Raw genomic sequence first — 18960 nt, forward strand, 5'->3', positions numbered from 1 at the left:
AGGCTGCTCCTCCCCTGCTCATGCTGTGTGTCTCTCTCTCTCAAAAGTAAATAAACATTAAAAAATAGTAATAAAGCAGATACATTAAGGGCAATGTGAAAGAACAAACATGGGCTTGAGAAGTCCCTTTGTGTAAGAAGGCTCAACCCAATAAACTGGCTCAGGATAAATCATTCTAGGAGGCAGACTCAGCTTCCTTCATTGTAGTCTGGAACCTCGGACACAAACCCAATCTGTGCCCTCACTCACTGAGATGTAATTGTGTTTCAATGAATATTTCCACTCCTTGTTTCAACCCTAAATTTGTAACACTGGGAAGGGATATTTCTAAATACAGAATATTGAAGAAATAGATACTGATACCTTGGTGTAAGTTAGTTGGTGTTAAGTTGTGTGTATGCAGATAAAGTAATCAGTTTTATAATCATTGTATTTCTTTGGACATGCTCAGTCTATGTTTTAGACATTAGGAGTGTAATTATTCTGAACAGTAATACCCATTTAAATATAAAAAGTGACTATTATATTTGTTGATTTCCTAGCTATACAAGAGCTAAGTGACTTGAAAGATTTCATTTATTTGACTTCTAAGTGTGCCTGGCAAAGTCTTTAAAAATTTTTGAGAGAACTGAATATATTAAATTTGAACTATAATATAAAGTCTAAGGAAATTTGATTAATTATATAAGTAGTGTGAGCTATTTAAGGAGGATTTGCTATGTTAAATTTAGGATGTAATTGAATGCTAAATTTTAGAACAAGTGTAAGTAATTGTTCTTATTTTATACAAAAAAAAAATGCCGGATTTATAAATAGAATAGCAACATTTTAAAAATGAATTTTAAGAAACAAAAAAAAAAAACCTAGGTTTTAAATATATAATTTCAATAAGTTACACATTAGTTCTACAAGTCTTAAATTTACAATGAAATGTAATTTAATAAGATGGATATTGATTATAAAAGTGAGGAGAGAGTTGTTCTACTATATCCAATATCCATCCTGTCCTCTGTCTGTGCTAGCTGAATAGTGTTTGTCTGTCTGTCTGGGCAGCCAATCGCAACACATCTGCTTCTTGCTTTAGACTCCCTTTCAGCTAGGAAAGGCCATGTGCCCGAACCAGAGGCCAGTTCTGAAAAAAAATCTACCCAGAAATTTGTTGGGGGTGTTTTTGAGAAATCTTTTACTTTCCAAGGAAAGGGGAGATGTGTTTGATGCCAACTTTTTATCCTTTTCTTTCTGCCATGAAGCCAGCTGTGAAGTCTAGCACCTCAGTAGCAATCTTGTGACTATGAGGCAACAAGTATGATGAACGGCCAAGGGAACTCAGGAGGTGTTGATCTTGATATTGTTGAGCCACTGAACCAACCCACAAACTCAACCGCTTCCAGACTCTTATGTGAGAAAATGAATAAATCCTTATTCATTTAAGCCATTGTAAATGGGGTGTTTTTTTTTTTAACATCTGCAGCCCAAAGCATCCTTAATTAATCCTCAAGCAACTATAAATAGTCTTTCCTGTGCACAAAAGATCTCCCATTCAGACACTAAAATTTCTCATTTGACAGCCATAAATAACTAAAAAGAACTTGGTCAGGGATGCTTCTGATTTGGGTATCAACTTATTTCCAATAAAAACACCATGCCTTGAGCAAATCTCCTAAATGGATTCAATTATTATACTTGAGACACATGATAAAATAAAGAAAAAAATCTTGAAGCTACCTCTTCTGCCTTGAGGGTGATGATTCTGGATGTGGGAATCTTTCCTTTGGGCTTTGCCCTTAGTAACTCTTCATAGTTCTTCCTTTCCGCCCCATTTCCATAAAGCATTTGTAGCTTCCAAATGGCTTCCTCCACTGCATCATCCCTGTCCCATGCATCTGCTTCTTCTCTGTCCAGTTCCTCTGTCCTGTGCAGGAGTGTAGTCAAGTTCTTCAGCTCTTCCTTCCACTCCTGCCAAGGGAGAGCAGGGCCAAGCCCCTCAACACACAGATACAGAAAACCACGACAAAGGGAGGAGGCCACTGCTCTGGGGAGTGGGTGGCAGGAGGAGACTTCATATTCAGGAAATCTAAAATCATTTAATCCAACAAGAGATCATCCAATCCAAACCCCTTGTTTTGTCAGTGAGGAAATGGGGAGCCAAAGAGGGAAATGGCTTGCCCAAAGTCCCATAACAATAGTGACAGGATGCGGGCTAAAACCCCCATCTCGCTCCACTGAGCTTTCTCATTCTGTACTATGTTCTTTCCATTTAACAAAGGCCTAAATTCTATTTACAAAGAATATCATGTTAATCTCTAAATGAGAGGGAGAAGGAAAGAGAGAAAAGGAAGGAAAGAAGAGGGGGAAGGAGGAAAGAGAGGAGGGAGAGAGAGAAAAACAGGAAGGGTAAACAGGAAGGAAGGAAGCAAGGAAGGAAGGAGACACTTACTTGGTCAGAGAGAAGGTGGATTTTGGCCTCGTATTGTTCACAGCAGCCTGAGCTCACTTGTACAATACATGATGTACATATACTTTCTCCAGACACTGGTAGAAACATTGCTTGCTGGATGATGGCATTGATCAGGGAGCTCTTCCCAGCCCCTGTGCTTCCAAATAATCCAATGTAGATTGGGTCCAATGATGGTTTTTCAATCAAGGCAAGTAGTCTGTTTCTAGATTGGTTTTTAAGTGTACATTGTCATGGTCAGCAAAGCACAGTGGGAAGAGCATCAAAACAGAACATGAAGGACCTGAGTTCGAATCCTAGGCAAGTCGTACATCTTTTTGAGTCTCCACTATTTTCTTGATCAAAGGAGAATATTAGTTCCTGTTTACTACATAGTTGTCACGAGGATCAAAAAATATTATGCAAAAAGTAAGTACCATTACTTGGAAATGATAATTCTATACAAGCTCTGTAATTCCTATATAGGTATGAAGCAATTTTGCTTGTGTCCTGTGGAAATTACATAGTCTGGTTCCTAGATATAAAGTTTGGGCAGAGGTAAAGTATTGCTGAGAGCAACACAGAGTCTTATTGAGCAGGAGATTCAGCCCTGTCACCAATCAAGTCCCTCTAGTCATCTGAGCCCAGCAGTTGAGGGCACAGGCTAAAGTTTCACACAGCTTGGATTGGATTCATGCCCTTTCACTTACCAACAGTGTGATTTTGGTCAATGTCTTCTTGGCCTCTCTAAACCACAATTTCAGTAAAACTGGGATGATACAAATAGTTCCTGCTTTATAGGGTATTGGGACAATTAAATGAAATTTGATATATGTACTTAGCAGGTTATCTAGCAACAGTGGCAACCCAATGAATGTCAACTATCAGTATAAACAATAATAGCCCATAGCTATATAACTTTTTAGCCTCCTTTCCTTAGTTTCTAATTGAAAATTCCTTTTCATTGTTGGAGAAAAGCATCTACAGTAACATAAGGAAAGACATGGAAGGAAGATTTTATGATAGCTGATATCAGACTCACATGAGATACTTGACTCCATTAGGAATGCTGTCATCCAGGAAGACAGAATGAATAAGTTTCTGATAAGTATTGCTCAAAACCCTTCTGGTCCGTGACTCCAGTTTTTCATCTGGAATCAACAGGGATGTATTACCTGGGATGTACCTGGCAGGGATCAAGTACTAGGTCTCCAAAAGAGCAATGTGCTCAATACGTCAGAGAAAGGGAATAAAAAAGAAATGAAATGAAAAGCCAATTAAACATGAAAGCAAGTTATCTGACACTACAGATACTAGTTCATGGGAGATGGCAATTATTGATTGTGAAAGCCTCTCAAGGAGCTAGCCTGCTCTGAAACTCCTTGTTATAGAAGTCAGTATAGGCTTTGTCATGGGTTATAGCCCTTCTAGATTCTTCTCTCCTGTGGTCATAAAAAGAAAACTTGCAAGGCCATCATATTAATACTCACCAAGGTACCAAATCAACCATTTTCACAATCTTTGTTCTAATCAGGAAGAGGTTATTCTGATAACAGCCCTCCTATCCAGAGACTCCTACAGATGAATTGTCAAATTATAGATCTCTGCAGAGACTCTGAAGCCCCCTTTTCTGGATCAGGATGATTTGACTATGTTTCATCCTTCTTTCCAATTTGACCTTCTCTTCCCTTGAGCATTTTGACACATTTGGAAAAGGACAGAGCCACATTAAAACAAGCTCCACAGCAGTTTCATGACACTCACATTCCTTAAGAGCACTTTGTTCCACGGAGGGAAATGCTCGGAGCCGCTGGTCTCTATCTGAACGTCTTCTTTTTTTCATTGGCTCTTTAAATAAATCATCATCAACTAGAGATAAACAGAGATTATATAAAATTAAAGATCCTGGGGCATAGTATACTTGCCTGACCTCTATCAACACACAAACCCAAAGAATCTAAGAAGGCTCCTGCCAGCTCTGTAAGCGTAAAGTCATTCCAGAAGCAGGCACCATTGGGCCGTTCCAGTCTGGTCCCTACTTCCTGGAGTCACAGAACTTCTCATCTAGATCTGAAGTGCAGAGTCCAAAATATCTCCCCAGAACATATGTTGACATTAAATGACAAGTTTGGAAACCCTAAGAAGCCAAAATGGCTGGATATTCTTCACTATATGCCAATTGTGTACAGAGAAACCCAAGAGAGGACTAAGTGTGGGGTGAAGAAAGGCCTCTGGGAGGTCGTTTCAAACTGGGAAAGAAATTGATCAGGAGCAGAATGCAGAGGAAAGAATCGGCCACATGACCAGGGCAAACCATTTCTTGACCATCTATGAGATGAGAGGGCTGACAAAAATATACGCAATGTAATAATTCAGGAGGATGTTCTACCAGTGCACGCCCTTCAGAGATTAAATTTGGGAGAATTTTCCCCCTTCCTCACTGAAAGTCATTAGCAGCTGCTTCCTTACACAAATAAGAATAGAAATCCCCATGAAGCAAAACTTTGTAGTTCTCCCAAGATTTATTCACTTTAATGGGCTTCCTTTGGTTATGAAGTGAAGGGCTGGTAGGGTCCATAATTCTCTGGAAAGGGTACAACCAAAACATTGTGTTCTGGATGAGTTTTAGAAAATACCCCCTGGCAGTATCTACATGGTTAGAAAAGGGCAATAAGTGGGTCTTTGGAGTCAAGGTCATTGGAAATGATCCTAACCCAGTGCTCCTGGGATTAGCTCGTGCCTTGGGAAATGGCCATGAGATGAACCTGAAGAATTGATCCTCAAGAGTCATGGCTCATGGAAGGGTATGAGCCCCCAAAGCTGAGCATGATATTGGGAGGTCATATTCCCTGAAGAACCACAGAGAAGAAGGCTCACATCAGGACCCAGGAGAGCAACCTGCAAGGCACAGCCTCCACTACTGGGCTCCAGACAGCAGGTCTTCCAGATAGTCCAGCCAGCCTTCCCTCTCTGCTCAGCCTTATGGCTTCCAGAACAAATCCTGCCATGTCCTGGAGCTAGCTCACACCCCATAAAGTACTGCAGTGCAGAAAGGTGCTGTTTGCCAAACCTGGAATCTCTGCCACCTCATATGCTCATGCAGTGACAGGGTGTTGAAAGAGCTTGTATTTCAGACCCTCTATCTGAGACATTCTAACTTCTTAACTCAGCTCAACTCAAAGATTTCATCATGCCTTAGTTTAAGGACCGCATTAGAATTAAATACCAAGTTGCTGGCTCAGTGGTTGGAGCTGGAGAAGGAAGAGGCAGAGAAGAAAAGAATATACCACTCAGGACCTTAGACAAGCTACAGGCTGATGAATACTTTAGTCTGTGCTACAAGAAGGTATCTGTGTGTGGAAACTAAAGGATGTCGGGCCTTGATCTCAACTTTGTAACTCAGGAAATCTTTTGTGTGAATGATATTTGCACATCTTAGCCACATGCATAAAACAAGGGACATGCCCATGTATCCATGGCCTTCATTTCAATTTTACAGGAACTGGCAAGAAATCTGATAAAAGCTTGAAAGCTTATTCCTCAACTAAAGCAAAGGCTAGGAAGTCAGACAAAACAGCAGGATGTGAAACTTTTGCTTCAATTGCTAAAATGAAAAACCACTTGGAAAGGAGAAAGTAGTCTATCTTGGACTTAGACCATTTAAGGGTAGTATTTCTATTTAAATTGTAACTGGAATGAACTGGCCTGAACTGGCCACATCTCTTCTCATTCCCTGTAATTGCTCAAGCACTCCCTCCCCTTTCCCAGCATTTTACACTGAATCACCCAAGAAAAAGAGCAGTAAGGTTGGGTGGGGGCAAGCCAAAGAAGTAAACCTAGTCTACTGCCGCTGTTACTTCTTGCTGCCACAAGGTGTCACTTTAAAAAACTGATCCCCAGCCACCTAACACAAGATACAGGTTCATTGCTGATCCAGAGGGTTGCCAGAGACTGCCATGGCTCTTCCAAGCTGAACAATTCCACTCTTTCAGCGCTAGCCACCACCCCACTGACCCAGAAACCCTACCTTCCTTGCCCCTAAGGGATTTCATCCCCTGTGAGTGAGGAAATACATGTGATACATCCTGTTCTCTACACACAGGGGTTACTTTCCTGCATCTTCCTAGGGAAGGCTCTCTCCTTGGCTCCAGGGACCCTACACCAGCCTTCTAGGGAGGGAGGCTGACCTCACTGACTCCAAGGGGATTCACCCTACATCTCCCCTTCTAAGAACAGTGCCTGAAATGATTCCAGGGGCCTTACCTTGCCCATTCACAGAGAGGCTACCCTCTGAAAATCCAAGATGGCTTTCTGAAATCTCCCTTTAAAAGGGGAGAGATGTTCAAATTTAATTGCTGGTGAGATAATCCACTACATCATGAATAGGCTATTTAATTCTTGAAATAGTTTATATTCATTCACTATTAAACTGTGTCATGAGAAAGCAGCTTCTGAATAAAGAGGAAGGAACAATGACTACAGTTAAATACTCGCAACCCATTTGCCCTTGATTATATAGTGGTAAATAGGAAGTATGCACTCCATCAGGGGATATTGTAGGGATGTTACCTGGGTGTGGTCCCTGACCCACAAAATCTTCAGTTTCTTCCATTTCCTGTTATGCAAATGCCTGCTTTTGTCCACTTAGGAGAACCAGCCTAAAAATATATACAAAGTACAAAGATGGGGGTGACAATAACAGCAGAAATTATACATACATAAAGCAAAATAATAACAACAACATGTAAATCTGCTTATGCTTTGTTTCCCCGAATAGATTCCAAGCTGTTAAAGTGCAATGGCCATTCTAACTTATCTTTGAATTCCTCACAATGCCTCGTATACTACATGTTGCTTTAAACATGACAAAAATCAATGTTTGACCATTGGTTTTCTTTTTTCTCTTTAATTTTTTAATGTTTATTTACTTTTGAGAGAGAGAGAGCAAGCAGGGAAGGGGCAGAGAGAGGGAGACACAGAATCCAAAGCAGGCTCCAGGTTCTGAGCTGTCAGCACAGAGCCCAACACAGGGCTCGAGCTCATGAACTATGAGATCATGACCTGAGCCAAAGTCGGACTCTTAATTGACTAAACCACCCAGGCGCCCCTGACCATTGGTTTTCAATAATAGTTGTATGTATAGAACTTTAAAATGATATTATCTGAGATCTTTAGTAACAATACACTCTAAAGTAACAATAAACCTCTAGTGATCAGAACCATAAAGTTGAAATTATATGGCTTTGCTGCTTTGGGTGCAGTATTAGTGGCCCAATCAGGTTCATTTATGTTTAGTCCCAGCAGATCTCAGCAAGAATCTGGAAGATGGATGGAATATTCTATATTTCTAGGGTTCCCTGGAGTTGCTTTGGGAACTACTGAGTGGGGAAGGAGAGATGCAATAACTAGGTTCTCTGAGTCTTTCTTGCTACCCCACTCCAATTCAATGAGGAAGACCCCTCCCCCCCCCCCCCCCCCCAGCTCAGGTCTATATGCAGTGCCATAGCTTAGGGCATCTGCAAGGGTTGGGGGGTTGGGGGAGGAGAGGCACATCCAAAAGGAGAAATGTCAAATCCAACCTGTCTCCAGTCCATAGGTACACAAATTGGGCGTGGAGGGAGAATGGGACCCATAGAGGCTCAGAACAGAGGACATTGGGTAATGATATGCTACCCTGGAGTTTCTTTGTCTCCACACACAGAGGAGAATTTGAGCAACACAGTTGGGGAGAGCCCCAAAGTGCTTCCTCTCCTTACCTGATGTTGCTGTTTGGATCACTCACCCATGTACTTCAAAAGCAGAGAGTCACTGGCCCTTCTGAGAAATGCAAAATCCCACCTGATCTGTCAACTGCCACTAAACCCATAGGCTGTTAGAGAGATTATGCCTCATTTACATATTAACTCCAAATGAAAATCACAGCTCCTCAGTCAAAACAGCCTCTTATTCTTAGTTTGGCTGGTGGATATTAACTGGCCAAATGGTTTCTGTACTTGGTGGGTGTTGGCTGGATGTGGTGTGAATCCCTACTGTGTGCAAGGTCCTGAGCATTAGGCAGAGTTCCTCATCTCTTCATTCCTTATCTTGACGCTCCCTCTCAGACCACCCCAAACTCCTTACAGTTCTCCAAGACAGGGCGTCCTATTCCATACATTTTAGCATAGGCTGTTCTCTCTATGTGGGGTACTCTTCTGCTCTTCTCGGCGAATTCCTACTCTTTAAGATCCTGTTTTATCATTTTCTCTGTGAAACTGTGTCCTGATTCCCAAATCTTTCCCTTCTTGTGTCATCACTGCTCCAAGCACATCTCTGTTACCATGCTTCCTTGTCCCTTTTTCCTTTCTGAACCATGAGCTATCTGAGGTCATACCTACATTTGTTTCAATGTTGCATTTCTATCAGGAAGTGCAATGACTGACAACAATTGGTGAATGAATGAATAAATAAAATAATGGATGGGAAGCTCTTGATGAGATTCTAAACCAAAGGATGTTTAAAAACCAAATCAGTTTTTATTCAGTTTTTGTTTAAACCATGTTAGTTTTTTATATAATTGGAATCCTGGCTTAAGAAATAAAGGGGAGAGTGGGAAGACAAGGACAACATCAACAGGGAAGACGACTTCATAGGAACCACGAAAGCTGAACTTGAAGAAGGAATGACACAGGCAAAGGCAGAAGACGGGGAGAAGACCTCATAGTGGTCTTCAAATACACTACCTTAGAGGTGCATATAAAATTCATTAGAAAGTAATGACTTTTCTGCCACTAAATGTGTCTGAACCTATACCGGAATGACCACGTAATAATGGCATTAGACTAGATGAGCTTGAAGGCCTCTTCAAATCCCAGATCCTATATTCTTACTTGAAGTGTTCACCAGCAAAGCTGGCAGTGGAAGTCCTCTATGAGGTCACAAAAATTCACGAGAGCTGCAAGCGGTTCCTGGTTTGTAGTGCTGAGTTGGAAATGCCAAACCACATCAAGATCTAGGTAAGATAGGAAAGCAAAGGATAGATGAGCTATAATGTGTGTAAGTATATGGTAACGCCTATCAATAACTTTTATTTTTCTTTACTTTTTTTTTTTTTTTGGTGTTCATTTATTTTTGAAGGAAAGAGAGAGCGTGAGAGGGGGTGTGGCAGAGAGAGAGAGGGAGACACAGAATCCAAAGCAGGCACCGGGCCCTGAGCTATCAGCACACAGCCCCACACGGGGCTCAAACTCACAAACTATGAGATCATGACCTGAGCCAAAGTCGGACACTTAACAGACTGAGCCACCCAGGCACCCCAACGTTTTGTTTTTTTTTAAAATAGACTCTACACCCAATGTGGAACTCAAACTCACAGCCCAGAGATCAAGAGTCGCATGCTCTACTAACCGAGCCAGCCAGGCACCCCCCCATCAATAACTTTAGATACAGAGCTAGGAATTACCCCTAAGAAAGAAAGAGATCTGTTGTTTCCTGAAATCAGCAGCTCAATGAGCCACAGTCACACAAAACATTAGGCACTGTATCATAGAGATCACTGAAAACAAAACAAAATGTGTGCTCCTATCAATAGACAAATGCACTGTAGACCTCCAGGGCAACTTGTGTTCTGGTAGCCAAAATCCAGGAAGAAATAGTGGAGTCAGATGAAGTCCAAAAGGACTAAGAAGTTGATAAGTGTTACTACCATATGAACAGTGAGAATAAGGCCCTTCAATCTGAGACAGCAGCAGATTTAGAAGAGAAGCAGACATGTTCACCAAATCCTGGGCACTGGTTTTGGCTGCCATTGGGGTCACAGAAACTTCAGTTCATCTAACGTCATTTATTAAGTCAACTGTACACAATGGCCAGCAAGGGCTGTTAGCATGTAACTATCTGGGTTCGGGCTGGGCTTAGCTGCACACAGTGGGGACACACCAAACCATGAGCCTCCCATGCAGGAGCATCTATGGTACATGAGTAATCTGTGATCCCTAACTGAAATTTGGAGAAATTGAAAATTATCTGAGGTGTGCTTGTGGTTCCTTCTGCCAGTGTTCAAAGATTGGCAGAAAGGGACCATTTAATCAGCAAACTAAGACACAGGAAAATGGAAAGAGATAACTAACAGTAGGACTGAGAAAGTAGAATGAAGGAAACAGCAGGCACTTAAAAAGGAAAGCTTATAAACAAATATTTCAGTGAATAGAGGAGTAGTGTGGTACAGACACTCCGTACATAGTCACTGAGCTAAACTAAATGATGGTAGGAAGGGCCATAAACTGCAAATCAGGTGTGGAAAGTACAGTGCTGGCTTTGCCACCAGTCAAAAGAGCTGTAAGACTTCAGAAAAGTTATTTTATCACCCTGGGGCTTAGTTTTCCCACCTATAAATGAGAGTTGAACAAGTCCTTAAACCATGAAGATTCTCTGATTTAGTTGGATGCCAAAAGGATTAAAGTTCTTATTTTAAAATGTCACCTGCCATTGACACCAAGACCATACCAATGATTAGGGCTCCTATGTAATCAAAAGTAGCACAAGGAAGGTGTCTCTAACTTCAGGTTCATTTCACTCTCAGGAGCCAATGACCCATGGGTGCATAGTCCTTCCTCAGATTATGTAGGGATCCACTTTACCCCAAGGAAGGGCAGTAATGGTGGTTGTATTTTGTGAAAATTTGGCTTCTGTGGAGAAGCAATAGAAAGGAGTCCAAATTTATTGCTCACACAGGCGAGGTATTCACCTGTGGTTTATTTCACTTGTATTTCAACTATGCGGTTAGCACTTAAGTTTTGCTTTTAGTACGTATTTACATTCATGTGCACTGAGCCTAAGAATAGCATCTTTTAAATGAGACTCTGCATATTTAGCTAGATATGGGAAGGTTGCACAGAATGCATTTCCTGTTAAATAATTATGATTTTTGACAGTTATTTTTGCTTCTTCCACTCCTCCTTTCTTCTGTTTGTACTTGCTTAATGTCTTTTTTTCTTAAAGAAACGTAACAGAGGTGACACAAATGTAACAGTTATTCCTGTACTAGAACAGCTTCATATAGTGTAATTAAATAAAGAATGCTCCTAAGCCCCTTATTGTAGAGATATGGACACTGAGGCCCAGAGAGGGGAAGGAACTTGTCCAAGGTTGGAGTGACTCCAAGGTCAGTGTTCTCGTCCTCCCACCAAGCAGCCTCTCATAGATACTATTTAAATAAAGCCTCTGGAGCTTAAGAGTGGAGGGAAGGGTGCTCACAAATGAGGGGCTCCTTCAAATACATGACAAAAGCATTTTGGGAATGAAAGCTGTAGAGTAGGACTCAGAGTAGCTACTTGATAAAAATGTACTTAGGACTCAAACTGAAGGTACTGCCTGAACATTGTTCAGTGCCCTCAGAAGTAAAACAAGACTGTGTGTGTGTGTGTGTGTGTGTGTGTGTGTGTGTGTGTGTGTGACAGAGAGAGAGAGAGAGAGAGAGAGACAGAGAGAGAGAGAGAGAGAGAGACTGAGTAGTACACTTTCACTGCATTCCTTCTGTGTCTAATGCAGAATTGAATGTGTTTAAGAATTCCAAACATCCTGTTCTCTTCCCCTAGCTCTTTTCCTTCAGTCAGAATCTCATCTCACCCTACCTTGCTTCACATCATTAACCTTTCCTACATGATTCTTGTTTTCCTTTTATTTCTGCCTGTCCCCCACCCCCACCCCCCAAGGGAGCTCTAATGGGAAAAAAAAAAAATCAAAATGCCTAACCTAGCAAACTTCCTTTATGGGGTATTTTTATCATCAACTGGTTTATTCCCTACTTTTACTGAATGTGGGAAGGGCTTGGTACATAGTAAGCACTGAATAAATATTTGTTGAATGAATGAAGTGTATCTTTTAAGTGTATCTTAGGTGGTAAGATTAATAGGGGCGCCTGGGTGGCTCAGTCAGTTAAGCAGCCGACTTCGGCTCAGGTCATGATCTCGCGGTCTGTGAGTTCGAGCCCCGCGTGGGGCTCTGTGCTGACAGCTCAGAGCCTGGAGCCCGCTTCAGATTCTGTGTCTCCCTCTCTCTCTTCCCCTCCCCTGTTCATGCTCTGTCTCCCTCTGTCTCAAAAATAAATAAACGTTAAAAAAAAAAAAGATTAATAATGGCAGCAATTACATTCATTCATACATCTATTCAAATAATTGCTGAGTGTCTATTACGTGCCATGCACTGTTCTGGGTGCTGGTGATACATCAGGGAACAAAATGGGGAGGGTGTTTGCACACACAGGGCTTACATTCCAAAATGTAATGGACATTACTCTGGATTTGGAGTCAGAATGCCTGAATTTGGGGATCACACTCCAGGGCTTCAATGTAACACTGATCAGATCACCTACCCCTCTTAGAAAATTAGAATATAAAGATACCCGTATCAGGAGTTCACTGGATTAAATATAATACATACCCGGATTAAATGTAATATTGTATGCACAGTTTGTCTGCAGGCACTTCAGCATGTTTACAAATGTCGTTTATTTTTAGAATATTTGGTGAAGACAGTTAAACTAGAAGTCAGTACTAGTATTCACCTGGGCCAAGTCTCTAGTTTTGAGGGTACATATGCCACCTTAACTGATGAACTGACTCCATTCTTGTCCACACTGATCAATCACCTTGTGAGTTCTAACTCATCATCCTTCAAGAACCCTTGGTGAAGGTCTTGTCCTCCTCCCACTGGGGGGTGCTGGAGTATGAAATAAGGAAAAGGAGATTCTTAATAAACTTATGGAATGTTGGTGACATTTAGGATTTATTTCCTTTCTTTTTAAGTTTTAAGTACCTTTAGTATTGGCAACACGTCGTAACCACTTATTGGACATTGCACTGCTCTTCCGAACTAGGTATGTGCCAAAAAAGCAATTTAAACACATTAGCTCAGAAGCAAAAGTGAAACAAGGGCCTTCGAACCCCCAAAGGACAAGAGTTCTATTTTCAGCATTAATACACGAGCTAATGTGTGCAACCTGAGAAGCACAGCCCCCAGGGGTAGCTATGGTAAAGGAGTTATTGGATTGCATGATTTTTTCCTTCCTTCTCCCCTGGATGAATAGGTAAGTAAAAGAAGCAGATATTTTCATAATGTGCCTTATCAGGTTCTAACAAAATGAATTCAAATCCTCTCATACTGCTCCCCCAAGCTTGCCCAAGCTAATGAGGCATAAGATGACATTAATACTACCCCTAATGATGACTGAAATTGCTGTGTCTCTGGAAGGGAGAAAATTTAGTGACTGGCCTGAGATCATACCCTTATGTAAAATTCAAGCTAAAACTTGATTTTCCAGATTCTAGTTCATTGGTCTTTGCATTAGCCTTAAAGTTCACTTAAACCAACAAAGAAAGTAAAACCCACTTTCCTTCATGGGAAAAAAAAATTACTTTAAGAAGATTAAGAGAGGGAGAAGAAACAAGTCTTCCATACAGAAAAATTCCAAATAATTTATGTAGATACTCTACCCTCGAGGACAGGGAGCATAACTCCCCACTCTTTATGTGTAGGCTTTGCAGAGTGACTTCCTTCCAAAGAGGGCAGTATGGAAGGAAGGGAAAAGAGGAATTTTCCAGTAGAGAAACCTGACAGACATGCCTCAGCCAGGTGATGAAGGTCAACATTAACAGTCATCGATCATGCTGTCTGTATGTACCCTGATGTGATCTGATGACAGCAGCACTTTAACTCTGGGATCTTCCTCCCGTAAACCCATCACTCCAGTCCAATCATGAGAAAAGCAGACAAAGTTCAATAAAGGTTAATCCTACAGGTGATCTGACCACTACTCCTCAAAACCATCAAGATCATCAAAGCAAAGACAGTCTGAGAAACTTGTCACAGCCAAGGGGAGCCTAAGGAGACATGACCACTACCTGTAATGTGTGTCCTAGAACACAAAAAGGACAGCAGATAAAAACTAAGAATATCTGAATAGAGTACAGCCCTTAGTTTATATTAATGCTATTGATATTTGTTCACTAATTGTGACAAATGTACCAGACTCACGTAAGATAAGAGAGGAACTTGGGTGTGGGTTATATGGGGACTCTCAGTACTATCTTCTCAATGTTTCGGTAAATCGAAAGCCTGTTTCTTAAATCAACCATAAGTTACAGCATAAATTACATAAGAAATACAACTTACCAGATGTCACTTTATCTGCTTCAGCTCTAGGAGTCCACAAAGGATATGGTAGCCGTTTCTTTGCCTTGGTATAGCTATGTGAAACCAGCTGGGGTATATACCCTTTGTGGCCACAGTCACAAGCCAAATTCACCCAAGCAGAAGTGAAACTGATTTGCCATTTGAGGGTTATTTATGACAATCTCCTCCTTCAGAAACTGATTCACGCTATTTTCCCCTTTCATTTAAACTTGAATTGTGTGTGAATTGGGGAATCTTACATTCTTCTCTGCTCTATTCCTACAAGCAGGCAGATATTAGTCATTTTTATTCTTTCTAAATAAATTGCACCATCAACCCTGCAGCATCCTTTCTTTGAGGAGGAAACTTATTCTGATGGATCTAACTTACTTGAGCAGTTAGGAAAAATGCCCCAGTCTCAAGAGAGACAATGCACTGGTTCCCACACCCCCAAACACAAAGACAACTGGGTAAGATGGATGACGTGAGATGGTAAAGATAAACCGATTCTTGATAACAAAGTCTTGCAACTCACCAAAACCCAAACAACGCTAGGTTGTTTGATTGCAGAAATAAGTGTCATAGTTTTTTAAAAAAATTTTTTTAAATATTTATTTTTGAGAGAGAGAGAGAGAGAGAAACAGAGCGCAAGGGGGAGGGGCAGAGAGAGAGGGAGACACAGAATCCAAAGCAGGCTCCAGGCTCTGAGCTGTCAGCACAGAGCCTGATGTGGGGCTCGAGCTCAGGAACCATGAGATCATGACTGAGCTGAAGTCAGCTGCTCAACCAACTGAGCCACCCAGGCGCCCCTGTCATACAGTTTTAAAGAACTCTTTCTGGAACTTAATTTTATATTCATATTTTTTAAACCAGAAAAACAAATATTTAAAAAGTGCTGTCCAATGGACAAGAAAGTAGAACCTACTCTACTGTATTTGGCAACCCAAACAATCACATCAAGTATAGGGAAAAAGCTATTTTTTTTAACCTTCCGCTTCAGGTTACGTTTGACCTTCAAAGGTGGACTCAGTTGTTACTAGGATAATTCTCAGCAACTGTAGGTATTTTTTATTCCAAAGCGGGGATTCAGAAAGCAAAGAGGTCAACAAGAATTATAAATATTTAGACTGTGATCTCAAAAGTTGTTTTGAACTTTTAGCAAGATGATATGCCTCATCCATAAGAAAACCATAGAAATACCAGTATAAAGCTCAAAGCAAAGAAAATCAACGTGACTATCATCATTAATGTTGGATCTTTACTTCTCTTTCTGGGCAAAATTACACCTTAATCTTCTGTTCATGTCACATATGCTTAGCTCTCCCCCTACTGGCTGTTTGAGGGTACAGTATACAGTATACAGTAGTATACAGTTAACCATATTCGAAATCAGAGGCACTACTAAAATACCTAATGACTAAAATTAATTTTGATCATTTTTAAAGCTTCTTGGGTTTCTTTATGGTGGTCCTTGATATCTGTATTGGACACCTGAATGCTAGGTCTGTTAAAAGTGTGGGGAAGCTACCAGGCTGCATTTTCATTGAATTCACTGGAAACACTGAAGCAATTGAAAGAAAACTTCCATCAGAATCTATATTCAGGTGCTCTGCCTTCCTGTTAATAGATGAACTATCCAGGCACCCATTAAAAGGGAATCCCTTCCCCTGTGCACCAGATTCCATCCCTTCTCTCCAACTGCAGTGCTAAGAAGAGTACCTTCCTCTTGTAATTCATTAAATTTTCACTCTTGGGGCTCCTGGGTGGCTCAGTCAGTTAAGCGTCCGACTTCAGCTCAGGTCATGATCTCACAGTCCGTGAGTTCGAGCCCCGTGTCGGGCTCTGTGCTGATAGCTCAGAACCTGGAGCCTGCTTCGGATTCTGTGACTCCTTCTCTCTCTGCCCCTCCGCGTCTCTCTCTCTCAAAAATAAATAAACATTTAAAAAAATTAAAAAAATTTTTCACTCTCCATTGGATTATTCCCATTGACATAAAAACTGGATGTTATTTATTGTTTTAATAAACACTTCCTTTGACACCATTTTCTCATCCAGCTACAACCCCATTTCTCTGTACTTCTTGAAGGCAAAATCCCTCAAGAGTTGTGTAAACTCACTCTCAAATTCCTCCCCTCTCAATCTACCATAAACCTTCTATAGTCAAGCTTTCACATCTACAGTTTCATAAAACTGTTCTTGTCAAAGTCTCCATTGACCTTAGTCAATTTTCGACCCTCGTCTGACTTGATCCTTCAGCAGCCTTTGACCCAGTAGATCACTCCCTCCTCAACACACTTTCGCTTGTCTTCCAGGTAACCGCACCTCTCTTAGTTTTCTTCTAAACTCCCTGGGGGCACCACTTCCCCTTCCTTTGCTGGTTATTCCCCTTCTCAACCTGCTAGGATTAGAATGCCCCAAAGCTTTGTCTTTAGTCTTTTCTTTCTTTTCTACATTCACCTTGTTTCATAGCTTTAAATTTCACCTATATACCTATAACTCTCATTTGGCATGTACAGCCTGAACCTTTTTCATGCCTTACTGCTAACTAGGCATCCCAAATACAACATATCCAAATTGACCTCCTTACACCCCCCTCAAAACCCCACTCTGCCTACAGATTTCTCCGTTTCAGCTAATGGCAAGTATATGGTTCCAGTACCTTGATCCAAAAGCTTGATGTTGATGTCTTTATTTCTCTCACATCCCATATCTGGTCTGTCGGGAAATCGTGTTGAAATCTCCAAAATATTTTCAGAATCTGAACACTTCTCATCATCTCCACAGCTTACTCCTCCGATTCAAGTTACGATCATTTCTGGTCTCGTTCAGTAGTTCCCAAACTTTGCTGCACATTGGACTCACCCAAGGATCTCTAAAACATGACTGGCTCTACCCCTTGATATTTAATTTGGTAGGGTATGTGATCTGGGCACTGGAATATTTCACTACTCTCTAGGTGATTCTAATACGCAGCCAAGCTTGGGAATCTCCAGTGTAAATATGATAATAGCCACCAGGCCCTGGATTTAGTTTACACCACACTAGCGGGCTCGTCCTCGCACTATCTCCCACCGAGGTTCCAGCCCAGCCTCCCTGGAGGAGGAGGACCCTGGGCTCAAGTACCCTTATTTAGAGCCATCCCATTCACACTCTCATTTTCCTGCCATCTATGCAAAAGACACCAAGTGACTGCCAAAAAGTTAGAGAGTAATGGTAGGCTAGCTTAAAAACGCAATAGATAAAACGGAGCCTCTCTAAATAAGCCTGGCGTAGCCTCTGTACATAAGCACTGTCCGGCCGCTCTTCTGTCCAGGTCGAGCTTTCTAGCGCCCATGCGCTCCTCGGCGTTTAGAGGATCCCATTCTACAGCCTTTAGATCCGAGGCAGGAGCTGCTTGGGCTGGAGATTTTCTCCGCCTCCTGCAGCTGCGCGAGCCGCCGCTGGGGGGCGGGGCGGGCCTCTGCGCGCGCCGTCTTCTGGGAACAGCTTTACGATATGTTGACCGTCGTTTTACGACAGGCTGGGGTTGCTTTGTGGCTGTCAACTTTGCCTGAGGTCTGAGTTGTTAGCCACGGTGTGTGTGGTAGCAGCTACGACTACCGCGGAGAAATGAGGCAGAAGCGGAAAGGTGCGGAAGGGAGGGAGAAGCGGGCGGGTTTGCGGGGCAGTAGGGGAGGGGCGAACACCTTGGCGGTCAGGTGCTGAAAGCAGTTTTTCCCGCGGGAATCCTCTGCCTCAGCCAGTCGCTCTGCCACCTTAGGGTCAGTCTGTGTGTCGGCTCCAGTCCTCTATCTTCTCGTTTTACATATTGTGCATTTTAAGCTAGCCTGCCGTTACTCTGTTCTTTTTTGGCAGTCACTTGGTGTCTTTTGCTTAGATGGCAGGAAAAGCTTTATTCCAAGGTATGCCTTACAAGGAGTCAACGTGGTTGGTCGATTTAACGTGCTCTCGGGTCTCTTAATTTGCTAAGATTTTATGGTACGTTTAACCTGTTGTTGTTTTAGTTAAAAAAAAGAAAGAAAGAAAAAAAGAAAGAAAGAAAGACTCAGTCCTTGGTTGTCTGTGGGACAGTCATACAGTTCTTCCCGATTTATATTACCTCCTGAATTGGCCGGGAGCAATTCCGTCTTTCGTTTTCAACAGGATGGAGTCAAATTTCAAGTATTTTCTCACAAGTTCTAAACTTGTCTCTGTACGCTCAGTTGAGCAGTCTAATAATGATTGGTGGTTGCCATAGTAAAGGCTATTTATTGAGCCTTTGCTAATAATTCTGAAGTTGGTATCATTTCCCCTTTACAGAAGAAGCAGCTGAGATTCAGAGTTAAGTAACGTTCCCAGTCCAAAATTATACATAGGAATTGGAACTGATGGTCAGACTG

General features: G+C 41.7%; 2 protein-coding genes across 9 annotated transcripts in view; one reads left to right on the forward strand and one right to left on the reverse strand.

Annotated features, from left to right (window-relative positions):
• Positions 1-17989, reverse strand: part of NUGGC (nuclear GTPase, germinal center associated) — a 55357-nt gene extending 37368 nt beyond the window's left edge. Inside the window, exons 1-7 of one of the 8 annotated variants that reach the window (XM_058720762.1) lie at positions 17241-17989; positions 9301-9422; positions 7004-7092; positions 4199-4303; positions 3477-3585; positions 2438-2660; positions 1726-1956 (exon numbers count right to left, since the gene is read on the reverse strand). In XM_058720762.1, the coding sequence (XP_058576745.1) occupies positions 1726-1956; positions 2438-2660; positions 3477-3585; positions 4199-4303; positions 7004-7046 (711 nt within the window). In that variant the 5' untranslated portion in view covers positions 7047-7092; positions 9301-9422; positions 17241-17989. Of the gene's footprint in view, positions 1-1725; positions 1957-2437; positions 2661-3476; positions 3586-4198; positions 4304-7003; positions 7093-8190; positions 8293-9300; positions 9423-14090; positions 14201-14581; positions 14728-17240 lie in introns of those variants that run through there. The other 7 variants (XM_058720764.1, XM_058720761.1, XM_058720763.1 and 4 more) reach the window with 7 other exon arrangements.
• A 103-nt stretch (positions 17990-18092) lies between these two features.
• Positions 18093-18960, forward strand: part of ELP3 (elongator acetyltransferase complex subunit 3) — a 99742-nt gene continuing 98874 nt past the window's right edge. The window contains exon 1 of the mRNA XM_058720771.1: positions 18093-18209. Within this exon, the coding sequence (XP_058576754.1) occupies positions 18191-18209 (19 nt within the window). The 5' untranslated portion in view covers positions 18093-18190. The remainder of the gene's footprint in view (positions 18210-18960) is intronic.

This window comes from Neofelis nebulosa, chromosome 3 (assembly GCF_028018385.1).
Source record: "Neofelis nebulosa isolate mNeoNeb1 chromosome 3, mNeoNeb1.pri, whole genome shotgun sequence".
NCBI classification, from domain to species: domain Eukaryota; kingdom Metazoa; phylum Chordata; class Mammalia; order Carnivora; family Felidae; genus Neofelis; species Neofelis nebulosa.